Here is an 18537-nt window from a genome sequence, read left to right as displayed (position 1 = left end):
CTACAGTTTGTGTCACCAGTAGCATAACGGGGAAAACAGAGTAGAATTTTTTTTTTGTCTGCAACTGAAGTTAAAGTGGTATCAACTCAAATTTGTTATAACTTTAGGATGTTATAGTAATTTTCATGATAACCCCAAAGAAAATAGCTAAAGGCAAAAAAAAAGAAAAAGGCATTTGCACTCTTGGGCATTTATCCCAGAGAAAAGGAAACTTATTTTCATACAGAAACCTGTCTAACAAATGTTCACAACAATTTTATTGATAATAGCCCCAAACTAGAACAGCCCAGGTGTTTTTAGTAGATGAATTGTGAAACAAACTATGGTATGTGTATACCTTGAAGTACTTACACAGCAACAGAAAGGGATGAAGTGTTGTTATACCTGAGTTGGTTGAATCTAAAGGGTATTATGCTGAATGAAAAAAAGTCATCTCAACTTCTGGTCAAAATGGAGGCATAGGCAGACATGACTCACCTCTTCACACAACCCCATCAAAATTACAACTGAAATATAGAACAACCATCACTATGGAATGTCAGAAATCAAGCTGAATGGATGTCTGACAACTATGAAATCTGAGTTGAGTGGAAGTCTGACAACTATGGAATTAAAGAAATTACATCCATCCAGACCTGTAGGAGGGGCACAGGTGTGGAATGGGCTGGTCCCACACCCACATGGATAAAAATTTAGGATGGATCTCTTGGGAGCAAGGAGTTCCAGATGCAAACCAGGTCCCCCAGCCCAGGATTTCAGTGCAAGGAAGATAACTTCTGGCTGCAAAAATTAGCAGGGATTGAGTCAGTGGGTGAAACTGCTGGAGACCCAGTGATTCTTCTTTTTTTCTTTCCCAAGTGGTTCTTGAAGAACTCACACACAAACTCACCTACTCAGACTTACTTCCTCTGAACTCCAGTGCCGGTGTAGCAGGTTATAAGGCACCAGTAATGTAAGGGAGGAAATGAAGTGTCTGGCATCAGGTGAGCAGAAGCCATTTTCCCTTTGCCAACCCCCCCCTCCACAGAGCTGGTAAGCTGGAGCCATATCTGAGACTCTATCAACCTGGCTAACACTGTTTGACCCACCTTGGAGATCCCCAGAGGCTCTGCCCCACCCAATTTCTGGGCCCACCCAAGCTGCTTTTCCTTAAGAATGGCTTGTCTTGATAAGCCATTCGTTAAGAATGGCCTCATAGGCTCCTAAATCCTATCAAGCAACAGCTGACTTCAGTGAGCCCTAGCTACAGCCGGATTACTGTCACAACTTGGCTTCACCTGGGAATCTCCAAGCCGGGCTTACCTTGGCCTGCATCACCTGGGAAACCCCAAGGCCAGCACACCTAGTGGACAGCTACAGACCACGTCAGAGGACCTCCACCCTGTCCTGTGCACAGCTGATCCTCCACAGAGGGTGGAGGTTGGTGGTCAGTGGTTACAGCCAGTCCTTATGGCTGACTGGCCTGGGTAAATCCCTCCCATTGATCTGCCTACAGCAATCAAGGCTCAACTACAAGAGGAAGGTGTACTCAGCCCACGTGAAGGACACACCTCGAGTACCCACCTTGGGTGATAGGGGAGGTTGTGCCACTGTTCCCTACAGGACACCTACTACATTAGGTCACACAACCAAGACATGGAGTCATAGCAGCTCTACCTAATACGTAGAAGCAAACACAGGGATGTGGCCAAAAGGAGGAGACAAAGAAACATGCCCTGAATGAAAGAACAGATCAAAACTCCAGAAGTAAAACTAAACAAAATGGAGACAAGCAATCTATCAGATGCAGAGTTCAAAACACTGGCTATAAGCGTGCTCAAGGAACCTTGTGAGGACTTGGGCAGCATGAAAAAGACCGAATCAGAAATGAAGGATACACTAACTGAAACAAAGAACAATTTGCAGGGAAACAACAGTAGAGTGGATGAAGTCAAGAATCAAATCAATGACTTGGAACATAAGGAAGCTAAAAACAACCACACAGAACAAGAAGAAAAAAAATCCAAAGAAATGAAGATAGTATAAACAGCGTCTGGGACAACCTTAAGAGGTCCAACATTTGTATCAGGGATGCCAAAAGAGAAGAGAAAGAGCAAGAAATTGGAAATCAATCTGGAAAAATAGTGAAAGAAACTTACCTACTTTGACAAAGGAAATAGACATGCAAGTCCAGGAAGCACAGAGAGTCCCCATTAAGATGGATGCAAAGAGGCCCACTCCAAGGAATATCATAATTAAAAGGCCAAAGGTTAAAGATGAAGACTCTTAAAACAGCAAGAGAAAAGAAGTTAGTTGCCAGATGGTTGCCAGATTGAGGGGTGGGGAAGGATGGATGGGTAAAGAGGTGAGGGGATTAAGAAGTACTAACAGGTAGTTATAGAGTAAACATAGGGATGTAAAGTACAGTGTGTAGGAAATGGAGTAGCCAAAGAGCTTATTTATACTCGTGACCCATGGACGTGAAAAATGGTGGGGGATTGCCTGAGGGAGTGGGGAGTGCTGGGTAGAGGGGGGCAAAGGAGGTATATCAGGACAACTATAATAGCATAATCAATAAAATGTAATTAAAGTCAGCTCTGGTTGGTGTGGCTCGGTGGACTTCTGAGTGCGAGTCTGTGAACCAAAGGGTCACCAGTTTGATTCCCAGTCTAGGGCACATGCCTGGGTTGCAGGCCAGGTCCCCAGTTGGGGGCATGTGAGAGGCCACCACACATTGATGTTTCTCTCCCTTTCTTTCTCCCTCCTTTCCCCTCTCTCTACAGATAAATGAATAAAATCTTTTTAAAAAAGTCAATCTTAAAGTCACCTGCTATATATTTGTATTTAAGTAATATTCTGAAATGGTAAAAATTATTTTAAAGTGGAAACCTGGTTTATTTGGGATGGGCAAAATTAGGCATTTCTGTCATACCTTGTTTTATTGTTTTACAGATACTGTGTTTTTTAAAAAAATAAAAATGGAAGGTTTGCGCACCTAAAACAAAAGCAAACCAAGAGGACAGCTAGATCAGGAGTGGAACCATAGAAATGAAGAACACATGGAGGGTTAGCAACAGGGGAGTGGGAGGAGGAGAAGGGGGGAGAAAGTACAGAAAATAAGTAGCATAGACGGTAGGTAAAAAATAGATAGGGGGGAGGGCAAGAATAGTAGGGGAAATATAGAATCTAAAGAACTTGAGACACATGGTCGGTCGTAAACTAAAGGTGGGGGAAGGGTGGGGGAGGGAGTGTGCAGGGTGGAGGGGAATGAAGGGGGGAAATAGAACAACTGTAATGGTATAATCAATAAAATATATTTTTAAGGCCCTGGCTAGTGTAGCTCAGTGGATTGAGCGCGGACCTGCGAACCAGATGATTGCGGTTCGATTCCCAGTCAGGGCACATGCCTGGGTTGCAGGCAGGTTCCTTGCAGGCCAACTCCCAGCAGGGGATGCACGAAAGGCAACCATACATTGATGTTTCTCTCCCTCTCTCCTTCCCTTCCCCTCTAAAGATAAATAAATAAAATATTTAAAATATATATATTTTTTAAAAAATTGAAGGTTTATGGCAGCCCTTTGCCCAGAAAGTCTGTTGGTGTTTTTTCCAACAGCATTTGCTCACATTGTGTCTCTGTCTAGCAAACTTTGCTAACTCGCATATTATTGCACACGTTTTCATTATTATTACATATGTTATGGTGGTCAGTGATCTTTGGTGTTACTATTGGAATTTGGGGGCAGGGCGCCTTGCACCGCACCCGTGTAAGATGATGGACTTAATCAGTAAATGTGTGTGTTCCAACTGCTACACCAGCTGGACCTTCCCACTCTCTGTCTCCTCGGGGCTCCCCGTTCCCTGAATTATGATGACATTAACATTAAGCCGACTCTAAGTGTTCGAGTGAAAGGAAGGGTCATGTGTCTCTCAGGTTAAATCAAAAGCTAGAAGTGATTAAGCTTAGTGAGGAAGCCACATCAAAAACTGAGGAAGGTCGGAATCTCATACCAGACAGCAGGGTTAGAACAAGTTCTTGAAGGAAATGGAAAGGCTAATTCCACAAAGACAGGAGAAGGTTTGAAGCTAGCAGAGGTTGGTTTGTGAGGTTTGAGGAAGGAAGCCATGTCCACAACGTGGAGTGCAGGGTGAAGCGGCGCGTGCTCCAGAAGACTGGGCTAAGGTGGTTCATGGAGGTGGCTGCCCTGAACAGCTGGCTTTCAGTGCAGATGAAATGCTCTTAGACTGCAGAAGACGCCATCCCGGACTTTCAGAGCTCAGAAGCTGCGCCTGGCTTCAAAGCTTCCAAGGACAGGCTGACTCTGTTGCTGGCTTATGCAGCTGAGGACTCTATGGAAGCCAGTGGTCAAATTGCCAGTCTAAATGTTCTGGGGTCCTGAGGAGTGAGGCCAGACCTGCTCCACCTGTGCTCCACAAATGGAACAACAAAGCCCACATGACAGCATGTCTACTTACAGTGTGGCTTACAGAATATTGTAAGCCTGCCGTTGAGACCTACCGCTCAGTAAGATTCCTTTCAAAGTTGTTCCTGCTCATTGACAGTGCACCTGGTCACGCCAGAGCTCTGGTAGAGATATGCAGTGAATCTGAAGTTTTCTTGCCTGCTGAAACATGCAGTCCATGGCCCATGGGTCAAGGAGTACTTAATTTTGACTTTGAAGTCTTACTGTGTTTGAGAACTACACTGTGCAAGGCCACAGCTGTGGTAGACAGTGATCCCTCTGATGGCTCTGGGGAAAGCAAGTCACAAACCTTCTGGGAAGGATTCACGATTCGAGATGCTGCTGAGGACGTGGATGACTTGGAGGGGTTCGAGACTTCAGTGGAGGGACTGACTGCAGGTGTGGTGGGGCTGACACAAGAACTAGTTAGAAGCCCAAAGAGGGGACGGAATGGCTGCCACTTCGTGATTGAACTTCACCTGTGAGGACTTGCTTCTTATGAATGAGGACAGGTCATGGTTTCTCGAGATGGAATCTGCTCCTGGTAAAGATTCCGTGAAGAGTATTGAACTGATAAAGGATTTATATAAAATATTACATAAACATAGTTGATGAAGCAGCCACGAGGTTGTAGAGGGTCGACTCCCATTTTGACAGTTCTCTGGATGAAGACTGTCCCACAGTGCCACAGGCTGCAGACACACTTTTCCTGAAAGGAGGAGTCAGTGCGGCAAACTTCACTGCTGTCTGCTTCTAAGGAATAGCCCCAGCCGCCCCAGCCTTCAACAACCACCTCCCTGATCGGTCAGCAGTAGTCAGCGCTGAGGCCCTCTGGCAGCAAAAAGGTGACCACTCCCTGAAGGCTCAGATGATGGTAGCATTCTTTAGCGATAAAGGATTTGTTAGTTGAGGTACATATCTATTTTAGACATAATGCTATTGCACACCTAGTACACTACAGTACAGTATAAACATGACTTTCATATGCACCGGAAGACCACAGAGCTCACGTGATTCGTATTATTGCAATGTTGGCCTCGTTGCAGTTGTCGGGAACTGAACCCACAGTATCTCTGAGGTTCGCCTGTGTAGGATATTTATAAAGTTAGGAATTGTTTAGGGGAAGAATGGGAATTCCAAGGAGGGACTCTCAGCTTGGGGCCCATCAGACCAAGGGCCCAGCAGCTGTGAATAATCGCTTAAGTTAGAACTTCACTTGCTTGTTGTGGTCCTCTGTTCTTGAATCCTTTTGGGACACACTGTGTTCCAGGACTGGCCTGAGCAGGTGCCTGTGACACTCATCTTGCGGAGCTGGGCAGGAAGGAGGTTAGGGCAAACGTTCTTTAAGAAGTATGGAGCATTCCCCACAGCTGCAGTTAGGGGGGTAAGAGGGACAACTATTTCCATTATCTGGGGCTGTGTTAGCTGAGCTGCTTTTTGGTTATAAGAAGCAAAATCGCTCAGTTTGCCTGAGAGATTTATTGTAAAGAATCCATCTCAGTTGGCTTGGTGGAGATTTGGCGTTGTTGCAAACACTGTATTCACTTTGCTGCTATCTTTTTTGTCTTCGGGTTCATGTTACCAGCTCGTGTGTGTGTACCATTTGGATGAGTCAGCCTATCTCTTTTTCCTCCTACTCTGTTTCTCTGGTGACTATATAAACTCTCTAATCCATTCACTCATTTCTTTTAGCTTCATACTTTTTTAAAAAAAGATTTTATTTCTTTTTAGGGGGAGTGGGGAGGAAGAGAAGGAAAGAAACAGCAATGTGTGGTTGCCTCTTGTGCATCTCCTTCTGGGAACCTGGCCAGAAACCCAGGCATGTGCCCTGACTGGGAATTGAACCAGTAACCTGTAGTTTGCGGGCCAGCACTCAGTTGAGCCACACCAGCCAGGGATACACCTCCTAAAAGAAAGGATCAGCCTCACAGCCACACCTCCTAAAAGAAAGGATCAGCCCTGGCTGGTGTAGCTCAGTGGATTGAGCGCGGGCCTGCAAACCACACGATTGCGGTTCAATTCCCAGTCAGGGCACATGCCTGGGTTGCAGGCCAGTTCCCAGCAGGGGACACACGAGAGGCAACCATACATTGATATTTCTCTCCTTCTCTCCTTCCCTTCCCCTCTAAAGTTAAATTTAAAAAAGAAAAGAAAAGAAAGGATCAGAGATAGGGTTGTCCAGTTGGGTAAAATTCTCATGTGTTACTCTAAGTCCATTTTGATAGCCTTTGGGTCATAAGATGATCCCTGGTCATGGTCATTTGTAGCCAGAGCTTTGGTATCTCACCATCTAAATGACAGTGGTCTTACTATAAATGTCTGTGGTCACTTTCCTCAGAAGGAACTTGTGTGGCCTTGGTAGACACACAGGACATCACAGATTAGTCTCTACTCATGGGTCAGTGGGAGCTTTCAGACTGAGTGGGAAGTATAAAGTGCTGTACATGCTCATGGTGAGCAAAACAAAATAACATAACTTACATGATTCTACAGCCTTTTGGAGAATGGAGGGTTTTATTTATTTATTTTTAGAGAGCTGGGAAGAGAGGGAGAAAGAGAGGAATAGAAACACTGACATGTGAGAGAAACATGAATCGGTTGCCTCTCACAGGCCCCAGACTGAGGACTGACCCCACAACCCAGGCATGGGCCATGACAAAGAATCGAACCAGCGACTTTTCAGTTTGCGGGATGATGCCCAACCCACTGAGCCACACCAGTCAGGGCTGGAAGGGAATGTTTTACAAACTTACAGCAACTCAGGTATATTATACTTCTGATTTTTTTTTATTCTTTACAGTTTTTGTTATAAATATTGAATACTTACTAAATAAGAAAGAAGGATCAAAATGTATGCTGGGATGTATACATTTAGCTGAACCATTAAATATGATTGGAAAAAAGAAAAGAATGTATTGTTGTGACCTATAGTTCATTTAATGTAAAAGGAATTAGAAAGCCCCCTACAGTAGTGATTTTCAATTGGTGGCCTGTGAGAATTTTTACAACGTGCAGTGCCTGTTTTGTCAGGGGCACTGACCTCTTTTCTCTTGGATCGTCCAATAAAAAATGACAGCAGACAACACACCAAGAGCCATCCAGTGTGCATGATCAAAATTATATCCATTTTTTTGTCAGCTCAGTAAAAAATATATTTTGGGGGTGCTGCAGAATGTTAGTAATTAGTTTATGTGTGCCATGAGATGAAAAAGGTTGAAAACATTGCCTTAGAGTATAGGTCTTTCTGCACACTTACTTTCTCTGCTACCATCCGTGAAGACCCGCAGACCTTGTTAAGAGTTTTGTGTATGAAGATCTTTGGGGGTGGCATGTACCAAGTGTCTGAGGAATGACATTTTGTGGGTGACCGATGTGCCTACTTGATGTTCTTTCTCCGAGAAAATCGGCTGGGGTGCGTTGAGACCATGAAGAGTGGTGTCTAAACGTTTGTTGAAGCACAGAGAGGGCCAAACGCGAGCTCCTAAAGGGGTTACCTTGGCATAGTGCGTCTTGATTTTGTCAGTAGTGTCATTCAGCTTAGCATTATGATACTGCCCCTCTGTTATTATATTGCCCCTTTGCTCAAGGCTGGTGCAAACGGCTTAGTGGACAGGACTCCAGGTTGGATGAGAGTCTCATCTCACACAGGAAGGCGTGGTCTCTGAGGTGGCCGAGGACCGAAGGCAGAGGGTTGGTGCCCAGCACCAGGCCATGGTTTGGGGCCATGTCGAGTCCGCCAAGAGTGCCTTTGCCAGATTCGAGGCCTAGAGGAGGAGGAGAGAAGCAGGGGGGTGGGGATGACAAGAAGGCTGCTGGTGGGGTCTGGACGGGTAGATCGAAAGGATTAGTGCTGATTGTAAGCAAGAAGGAAGCTCTCACAGGAAAGGTCTTTAAAGCCCTGGGGGCTGCATCTGGGATGGAGAAGGAATGTGAATTCTCCGAATTCTTCTCTTTCTCTTCATTTTTTCCAGTGAAAGTCAGACTGAGAGACAAAGCAGTCCACTTGCTGTATGTATCCAGGGGTCTTTGTTTTAGAATATAATATTTTTCTGTCCTTTGTGCTTAGTGGTTAAAGCTACATAGAAGAGGAAAATCTGACCTTAGTCCGAGGGTTCTTTGCTGTTTCAGAGTCACACTGTCTCTGATTTTACCTATTTTTCCCCCTTCAGGCTGCTTGATAGGAGCTGTGAATCTCAAATCCAGCAACCGAAACCCAGTGGTACCAGAATTTGAAAGTAAGTACCAGGGAGACTGTGTATGAGGAGAATGGGCACCATCTAGTGGACATTCTGCAGTCTTGCAGCCAACTCAGAACAAGCATGCACATATGTATAGTGCCAGAGAGATGTTCTGGTGGGTGGCAGCTCACTGGTGTGTTTGCTGTGCCAGCACCCCAGTGAAGCACCCTGCTTCGGCAGTCCCAGGGACCTCTGCAAGGGTTGGAGTGGCCCAGGTTTGGCTCCTGTCCTGGCTTTGGCACTCACACAAGAGAGGAATTTCCTACATGCAGGCGGATTATGAGGGGGAGTGTCTGCTCTGTTTAGTAGGGGTTCTTGCTGATCATCTTTATGCCTTTTCTGGCTAAAATCAGTCTTTCCTTAAAGTCTCTTGGAGCCTGGAGACAGCCGGGTTTTCAATCTGCATGAAAGGACTCTTGAAAGCTGCGGACAACTTGCCTGGTCTGCGTGTACAAGAAACCTGAAGTCGTTCCACATGCCCTGAGAAGTCTCTTTTCCTTGCTCCTTAGGTGTGGAGCTGTCCTGTATCATTACAGATTCACAGACACATAACCCCAGGATCGAATGGAAGAAAATTCAAGATGCCCAAACCACATACGTGTTTTTTGACAACAAAATTCAGGGTAAGCTCCTGTGGTCCCTCCTTTGTCCACAAGGCCCAGACACACCCTCGGGGCTGGAGTTTCTCTTTCCTCCCGCTAGTCCTGCCTCCGTAGCTGGAACTGGTTTTTTTGTTTTGTTTTGCTTTACTTACAGAAAATTTGAACCTGTAAAGGTATTGAGAATAGCATATTGAACCTGCCTGACCCTGTCACCCAGCTTCAACAAATACCAGCTCCTTAGGACTTTGATCTCTCTGCAGAATATCTCTGTGAAGTATTAGAGTGAACATTTTCCTAGGCCGTCTTTTTTCATGACCCATGACGTTAGTGATGTGAATTATTTGAAAGATTGTGTGGAACAGCAAGGAGACAAGCATTCGTATTTGATGAGCATTTACTGGGTGCAAGCGTACCGCACTGAGAAAGCACTTGTGGACCACTTGGCAGGAAATTATCCTCGGTTAGGCCAGAGGTGGGCAGAGGGTGCTCTTGGTTACAGGAAGTAGGCACAGGTGGCCATGAAAGGCTTCCCAGAAGTGACCTTCAGGCAGGCATGGGGGGAAAAATGGGTTGGGCAAGGGAAGAATATTGTGTGTAAAGATACAGCAGCAAACGGCACCTTGGCTTATTAGAGACGCAGCATGGGCTCCCCCACAGCTGGGACTAGACAAGGGTGTGGGGAGCGGGGCTCCATTCAGAGGGGCGCCAGGGCCAAGCAGTGCACCCTGGCGAGGAGGGACAGTCTCCTGAGGGCCCATGGACAGATTCGAAGGGGAGAGTGGCTTGATTACAATTATGCCCTAGAACGACCGAATTGGCCACTTTGAAGAGAAGAGATTGGAGAAGGGCAATCCTTGGGGCAGGGCGACAATTCGGCACCTTTTGTGGGGTCCAGGAGGGAGCGGCTTGTGGCCTGAACCGAGGTGGAGGTGGAGGCTCTGGATATCAAGATGGAAAGAGGACAGCGGAGGCGTTGCTGGGGAGTAGCTGTCACGAGGGAGGGAGACGAGGAGCCACAGGAGACTGGAGGTGGGACGGGACTGCCAGTCGGGCAGGAGGGAGGGAGCGAGTGTGAGGCACACATGCAGGCGAGTTGTGAGTGGGCTCACTCAGAGTTCTCAGAAAAGTGGACGGTTGAGGTTTGGGAGATGGGAAAGGGATTTCGTGGAAACAGCCTGCATTCATGGTCTTTCTGCTTCGGGTCCTCAATATGATCCAAGTTTATAGGCTCTTAAAATGGCTTTGCTTTCCCACCAACATCAGCCTTCACCCCTTATTTTTGAAGAGAGAATGTTATTCTCAGAAAACAGATCTCTTTTCTCTGGCAAATTAGGCTGCTCCTGATAAGCCCTGTTCATGCAGTTTCTGTCATTTGAGAAACCAAATGGGAATTTCCCCCAAATGCTTCCTGTTTCTGGGAATTAGACGCCTCAGCCTGAGCCCGCAGGATGGGCAGACTGTTCGTCACACAGAGTGTGAGGGCTGGAGGGACACCGCAGTCTGCTTGGCCTTTTCCTCAGCACAGGGCCACTCGCACGCCTCCTGCTGGCTCTCATCCACCGTGTTCTGGTGTGTGAGTTCCAGTCCTCCACCGATGGCTGCTGGACAGCAGGCCCTCCTATTGGGAAATGCCTCTGGAAGTGTGTGTCCTCTGTCATGAGAGTTCGCTGTTTGTACCACATTATCGTGAATTCTTCTTTTCACTAAACAGCGGGTTTAGCAATAATTAGTTTCTACTTTTTTGTGTCATTTTCCCCTTTTTTTGTGCCATAACTCCTTCCCTTAGTTGTCATTCTTAAGCTTCTTTATGCTTCTTTAAAAACTGAGATGTTCAACTTCCGGCAGAGATGGAGGCCTAGGTAGACACACTGTGCCTCCTTGCACAGCCAAAAGAAGGACAACAATTTAGAAACAAAACAACAACCAGAACTGACAGAAAATTGAACTGTATGGAAGTCAGGCAACCAAGGAGTTAAAACAGACACATTCATCCAGACTGGTATGAAGGGCAGAGTTGGGCAGCCGGGTGGAGAGGGATTGCGGCACAAAAAGCAGTCGTGCTGAGCGTGCAAGGCACCCTGGGTGCGCAGGCAGCGGCTGGCAGACCCCAGGTGCAGGGTGGCAATGGGCAGACCCAGCGAGGTGGCATTTGTGAAGCAAGACACTGTGAACAAGGCAGCTGGCTGACCAGGCCATCTCATATTCATGTGCAGATAAACCAGGCAAAACTAGGGAGCGAGACAGACTGTGCAACCCAGGGTCCTAGTACCGGGAAATAAAGCCTCAAAACATCGATTGAAAACACCTGTGGGAGTTGAGGAACAGGCAGAGACTCCCGGCCTCGCAGGAGAGTTCGTTGGAGAGACCCACAGGGTCCTAGAACGTACACAAGCCCACCCACCTGGGAATCAGCACCAGAAAGGCCCAGTTTGCTTGGGGGAAGCAGTGGAGGGGACTCAGATCCAACGGAGAGCAGAGCAAGCACCATTGCTCCCTCTTGGACCCCGCCCCCACATACAGCATCACAACCCAGCCACTGGGTGGCCCTGCCCTGGTGGACACCTAAGGCTCCTCCCATTATACATAACAGGCACAACAAGACAAAAAATATGGGCCAAATGGAAAAACAAATCAAAGCTCCAGAAAAAATACAGCTAAGCGACCAAGAGATAGCTAGCCTATCAGATGCACAGTTCAAAGCACTGATGATCAGGATGCTCACAGAATTGGTTGAATTTCGTCTCAAATTAGATGAAAAAATGAAGGCTACATTAAGTGAAATAAAGGAAAATGTACAGGGGACCAGTAGTGATGGGAAGAAAACTGAGACTCAAATCAGTGGAGTGGACCAGAAGGAACAAAGAAACATGGAAAAGGCCCTGGCTGGCGTAGCTCAGTGGATTGAGCGCGGGCCGGCGAACCAGGCGATCGCAGTTCGATTCCCAGTCAGGGCACATGCCTGGGTTGCAGGCCGGTTCCTTGCAGGCTAACTACCAGCAGGGGACGCACAAAAGGCAACCATACATTGATGTTTCTCTCCCTCTCTCCTTCCCCTCTAAAAATAAATAAATAAATAAAATCTTTAAAAAAAAAAAAAGAAACACGGAAAAGAAAAGAATGAAGGAACAAGAATTCAAAAAAAATGAGAGGCTTAGGAACCTCCAGGACATCTTTAAATGTTCCAATATCCAAATTTAGGGGTACCAGAAGAGGAAGAGGAAGAGCAACAAGTGGGAAACTTATTTGAACAAATAATGAAGGAGAACTTTCCCAATCTGGCAAAGGAAATAGACTTCCAGGAAGTTCAGAGAATCCCAAAGAAGTTGGACCCAAGGAAGAACACACCCGGGCACATCATAATTACGTTGCCCAAGATAAAAAATGAAGGAGAGAATCCTAGAAGCAGCAAGAGATAAGGAGACAGTAACCTACAAAAGAGTACCCATCAGACTGTTAGCTGATTTCTCAAAAGAAACCTTGCAGGCAAGTAGGGACCGGAAAGAAGTATTCCAAGTCATGAAAGCTAAGGACCTACATCCAAGATTGCTCTATCCAGCAAAGCTTTCATTTAGAATGGAAGAGCAGATACAGTGCTTCCCAGATAAGGTCAAGTTAAGGAGTTCATCATCACCAAACCCTTATTATATGAAATGTTAAAGAGACTTATCTAAGAAAAAGAAGATAAAACATGTACAGTAAAATGACAGCAAACTCACAGTTATTAACAACCACATCTAAAACAAAAGCAAACTAAGCAAACAACTAGAACAGGAACAGAACCACAGAAATGGAGATCACATGGAGGGTTAGCAACAGGGGAGTGGGAGGAGGAGAGAGGGGGGAAAATACAGAGAATAAGTAGCATAGATGGTAGGTAGAAAATAGGGGGAGGGCAAGAATAGTATTGGAAATGTAGAAGCTGAATAACTTATGGCACATGGACATGAACTAAAGAGGGGGAATGTGGGTGGGAGGGGGTGTGCAACGTGGAGGGGAATGGGGGGAAATGGGACAACTGTAATAGCATAATCAATAAAATATGTTAAAAAAAACAGACATTCAAACAGCACAAAACTCACTTTTTGAAAGTGTATATTCAGCAAAGACATGAACCATTGTTACTGTCAAATTCTGGAACACTTCCGTTTTGCCCCCCACAAAAAACCCTATACCCGCCAGTAGTCAGTCGCGCCCCATCTCTACTACTCTGCCCCCCACCCCTGCCATTTCCGTGGCAACCACTAATCTGCTTTTTCCTGAAGGGGTTGCCTGCTCTGGACGCCTCATGGAGATGGACTCCCATACCATGTGGCCCTTTGTGAATGGCTTCTTCCACTGAGCATGCTGTTTCTAAGGCTCATCCGTGTTGTAGCATGCGTCGGTACTTCCTTTTATAAAATAGGGATCAATAATATTTTACTGTGTCATCAGTTCATGGACATTTGGGTTATTTTCACCTTTTGGCTGTTATCAACAATGAATGCATTTATGTACAGATTTTTGTGTGGACATCATTTCTTGGGGATAAATGACCATGAGTACAATTGCTAGGTCATATAGTAGTTGCCTGTGTCAGTTTGTGTGTGTGTGTGTGTTTTAAGAAACTGCAGAACTGTTTTCCAGGTTGCTGTACCATTTTGTATTCCTTCAGCAGTTTATTTCCCTGCATCCCACAAACACCTGTAATTGCCCATCGTGTTGATTCTGTCTGTCCTAGTGGGTGTGAAGCAGTAGCTCATTGTGGTTTTGGTTTGCATTTCCCTGATGACTGAAGGTGTTGAGTGTCTTTTCATGAACTTATTGGCCATTTGCAGATCTTCTGAAACATGTCTATTCAAATTCTTTGTCCATTTTAATTAGGTTGTTTGCCTATATATTGTTGACTTGCAAGTTCTTTATTACTGGTGCTTCATTTTATTGCTCTTCACCTTATGGTGCTTTACAGATGGTTGTGTCTTCTAACGAGTTGAAGGCAAGACCCTCCCCCAGCAAAAAGATTAAAGCTCGCTTTTTGTGTTACTTGCTTCACTGTGGTGTCTGCAGGGGTAGACCTGTGTTCAGGATACTACTCCTTTGTCAGATACATCATCTGTACGTGTTTCCTCCCATTCAGTAGATTGTGTCTTTCACTCGCTGTATCCTTTGAAGCACAGAAGTCTTTATTTTTACGGGAGTCCAGTGAAGGTGACTGTAACTGTGTGTGGGGGGGAGAGTTGTGTGTTCCTCTGGTGTCAGATCTAACAAATCATTGCCGATCCAAGGTCATGACAATTTACATCTGCGTTTTTCCTACAAGTTTCACAGACTTGACGTTTCAGTAAGGTCTTTGGTGTCGATGGTATGAGGTAGGATCCCGGCTTCATTCTTTCGCCGCATGTGGAGACCCACTTGTCGCAGCGCTGTCTGTGGCATGCTGGGGGGTTATTTAACGGCGTTTGTTTGATTTCTTTCCTTGTAGTGGGGATTCCCCCACTGAGGATCATGAGGAGGAAATGAGGTCCCTGCCTTAAAAACAGACACATGCCACGGGTCTTCGTACACACCAGGCACTGTTTTGGTGCTCGGGTCTTCAGCGAGTCCACCTCCGTTACAGAGGGACAGAGAGGGAAGCCGGTCTGCAGCCTTCCTACTGCAGCACCGAGTGCCGGCCCAGAAACTGCCTTCTTCGAGAGACATCTTTACAGAGTCTCGGAGTGCCCTGTGTCTTCTTTTCTGTAGGTGACTTGGCAGGTCGTGCAGAGCTAGTTGGGCAAACCTCTCTGAAGATCTGGAATGTGACCCGAACAGACTCAGCTCTTTATCGCTGTGAGGTGGTGGCTCGAAATGACCGCAAAGAGATGGACGAGATTGTCATTGAATTAACTGTGCAAGGTAGGGACTCATGTGAAGTTAAAGTAGGTTCCCCCTTGCAGGCTTCATGAATCTATATAGAAGAAAAAAAAAAGATCAGCTCTTACCTTCTTTCCCCCTATAGCCCATCCCTAAGGGCATCACATGACTTAAGGAGGCAGAGCTTGGGGACCTGAGAATGCTGGAATTGGGTGGAGGATGAGATGGAGGCAAAGCTTCTGCCACTTGCCTCCACCAACTGTAGGAGGCGCTGCTCGGGAGGTGGAGGCCTTGGGAACAGCTGTGGGTTGCACTGGGCGTGGGGGTGAGCTACAGGAGTACATTGCAGGCGGCAGATCTCATGCAGTATGGAGGCTCACGTGACCATGGGGATGGCAGTGGTGCAGATCCCCTGGCTGGCTCTCTTGTTGCAGGAGCGGATTTATTTTGGGCTCCATTGAGAATACAGCTGTGTCACTGAGTTTGAACACCACCCTGTGTTTCTCCTGCAGTGAAGCCAGTACCTCCGGTGTGCAGAGTACCAAAGGCTGTGCCTGTAGGCAAGGCAGCCACGCTGTACTGCCAGGAGCGGGAGGGCCACCCCCCACCACATTACAGCTGGTACCGCAATGACTTGCCCCTGCCGAAAGATTCCAGGACCAACCCCAGATTTAAAAACTCCTCTTTTCTCATGAACTCTGAAACAGGCACTCTGGTAAGACCTCTTCTGAGAGGCAAGGACGGAAACGTCTTTGCTGGGGCAAGGGCAGCCTCTTGTGGAAAGAGCAGCTATTAGGAGAGAGAACGAAACCTTTTAACGTGGGAGCTGGGAACGCATGTTGGAAATTCCCCGGAAAAGGTCCTGATGTGAATATCCAACTGTAAAACAATGAGACAACCAGAGACATCTGGTAACGGGCTGGATGGTTGAGAGTAAGGAATCGTATGTTGCCTTAGGCGTGATCATGGTATTGTAGTCATGATTAAAAAATTCTTATCTTCTAGGGATGCTTATTGAAGTGTTTGTGCATAAAATGTGTCTAAAATTTGCTTCAAAAGAATTGAAGCACCTTGGTGGGAAAGGGTGGTCTGGGGAAGAGGTAGAAGCAGGTTGGCTGTGCACAGGGGACAGACGCCCTGGGGACGCCTGGCACCAGGCTCTGGGACCCCCAGGACTGCAGACCTGCAGAGAGGAGCCGGCCGGGTCATAGGATAGGACCCTCCGTGTTTGTGTTGCCAACATGTTGCTTGAGGAACACTCATTATCAGAGTCCCTTCTCCTGAATCAAAGTCAGGCCCCGCCTCTCCTTCCGGATGGTGCTAGGCTTTGCTGTCTCCGTATGCCAAGGGGTATCTGTTGTTCAGAGCTCTCAGGCAAGTGTCAGGAGAGAATATGGGGAGGGACCCCAGACAGTGACCCAGAAGCCAAAGGGGACCCAGGAGCTGAGGAGAAGACGCTTTACCGTGTTCTGGGCTAAGCAGGTCAGCGGGAGGGGGTTGGGGGAGGGCAGGGCTTTCTTCCCCAGCCCTTGGGGGTCTGCCCTGCTGGGTGGTCTCACTGTTCCCTTGCTGTTTCCTGGAGCAGGATTTCAGCGCTGTTCACAAGGAGGACTCCGGCCGGTATTACTGCATCGCCTCCAATGACGCCGGCTCAGCCAAGTGTGAGGAGCAGGAGATGGAAGTCTGTGAGTTGCTTTTTGAAAAGGTTTCCTCTGAAGACTGGCAAGTGGCTAGAACATGTTAAATTTAGTCTCAGCCCATCAGCTGAGACAGCTCTCCTGCTTTCTTCCGTAGTGACTGGGTCCAGCCAGATCCTCTCGGGCACATTGAAAGATGAGAAAGCTCTGAGTAATAGCTAAATGACTAATAAGTGGTCCTCGCAATATGTTTATCTCCTCAAAATAGACTTTTTAGAGCCTTGTGGTATTGGAAACATGGCTAATTATGTAGCTTTTAACTGAGTGTAATCGACTCCATTACTTTGTAATTGATAAAAACACAAGGTTGTGTGAAGTCCTCAGAAACCGACCCAGTTGTAACCATTTTGCAGTGAGCGGAGCAGAGCGTTAGCCCCTGTTCTGTGACGATGCCCTCTCTGCGGCATCGGTCCTGGAGCATGAGGTGTCGAGGCCAGAATGGGGGCAGGTGGGGCAGTCAGAAACACCTGGGACTCGCCGCATTGCTCCCTCCCCACCTGCACACACCCCTGAGCAGTGTTTGCCAGACTTGCCCCATCATGAGACTCATTTGGGATCACTGTTTCGAATTCAGCTTCCAGCACCACCCCCCAACTCAACAGACCCCTCTCCAGGGAGGTCAGGAAGCGTGTGTGTGCACGGCAGCGTTCGGTGACCCTCCTGCTCTCTCAGGGGAGGACCTGGGGAATCTCTAGGGGTGGAGCTTGGGAGTTGAGATTTTACAATCGGAAGTTCCAGCTGATTTTTAAACGTGCCCTCACACTGAGAGCCGCTCCACCCGGGTAGGGGGAGTTTTAACAACCCCCTTGCTGATGCATCCCCTGCACATCTTTCACTGCACTTTTGTTTGCACCAAGAAGACGGCCCTAAGTGCTCTCACGCTGAACGGGACCGAGTCCCTTTGCCCGTGATCCAGAGATGAGAAAACAGCGTCAGGGTTGAACCGGGGTGAGGCCTGTGGATGAGAGGCCCAGCACCCAGTGAGGGTCTTACCTCGAGTTTGTCACTGCTGGGAACTAGCTCTCTTCCCCCAACTAATCACAGCCAAGGGAAGCCCTGAAAATTAGGAATTTTTGTCCCGTAAGACTCCTGGGTCCTAATTCTGTCTTTACAGTGTATCCATTTCTTCCAGTAGTGGTATTTGCAGAGATTTAGCCAGAGGCTCTCTGAGCCCATTGTACATGCAGTGCCAGGCCCCGTTCATCACGGCAGTAACGGTAATAGCATTTGAACTGCTGACGCCTCAGTACTTCTCACAACTGAGATCAGGGGTTGTGGCGTCCTGTGTGTCTAGGAAAGAAAGAGTTTAATGTGTTCTCACTTTGTTCTTCTGGCTGGAGGAGCCCGGGGGGCAGAGGGGGCGGGGAGGATAGAGGCGGAGAGTGGGGCGGTGTAGCAGGTCAACAGGCATCCTCCCTCCCATTGATCTTCCTTTAACCCAGACGACCTGAACATTGCTGGGATTATTGGCGGGGTTCTGGTCGTCCTTGCCGTCCTGACCCTGATAACCGTGGGCATCTGCTGTGCGTACAGACGTGGGTACTTCATCAACAGCAAACAGAGTGAGGAAAGGTGAGCCTGTCTTTTGTGGAAAAACAAAGTTCAATTTGGCATTAATGTGGTAAGCAGTGATCACTGAATTACCCTCTTATCTTATTTCACAGTTACAAGAATCCGGGGAAGCCAGATGGAGTTAACTATATCAGGACAGATGAGGAGGTACGGAGGAGGG

The 18537-nt window shown here is 47.2% G+C and overlaps 1 protein-coding gene across 1 annotated transcript in view; it reads left to right on the top strand.

Moving 5' to 3' along the window:
- JAM3 (junctional adhesion molecule 3) overlaps window positions 1–18537 on the top strand; it is a 76180-nt gene that overhangs the window by 55095 nt on the left and 2548 nt on the right. Inside the window, exons 2-8 of the mRNA XM_037038323.1 lie at window positions 8609–8674; window positions 9187–9300; window positions 14998–15150; window positions 15621–15823; window positions 16694–16793; window positions 18248–18377; window positions 18470–18524. Of these exons, the coding sequence (XP_036894218.1) occupies window positions 8609–8674; window positions 9187–9300; window positions 14998–15150; window positions 15621–15823; window positions 16694–16793; window positions 18248–18377; window positions 18470–18524 (821 nt within the window). The remainder of the gene's footprint in view (window positions 1–8608; window positions 8675–9186; window positions 9301–14997; window positions 15151–15620; window positions 15824–16693; window positions 16794–18247; window positions 18378–18469; window positions 18525–18537) is intronic.

The sequence above is a fragment of the Sturnira hondurensis genome, unplaced genomic scaffold, assembly GCF_014824575.4.
Source record: "Sturnira hondurensis isolate 20B ecotype Veracruz unplaced genomic scaffold, ASM1482457v3 Scaffold0024152, whole genome shotgun sequence".
Classification (NCBI taxonomy): Eukaryota; Metazoa; Chordata; class Mammalia; order Chiroptera; family Phyllostomidae; genus Sturnira; species Sturnira hondurensis.
The sequence above is the reverse complement of the archived record's forward strand: the minus strand, read 5'-3'. Positions and strand labels throughout refer to the sequence as shown.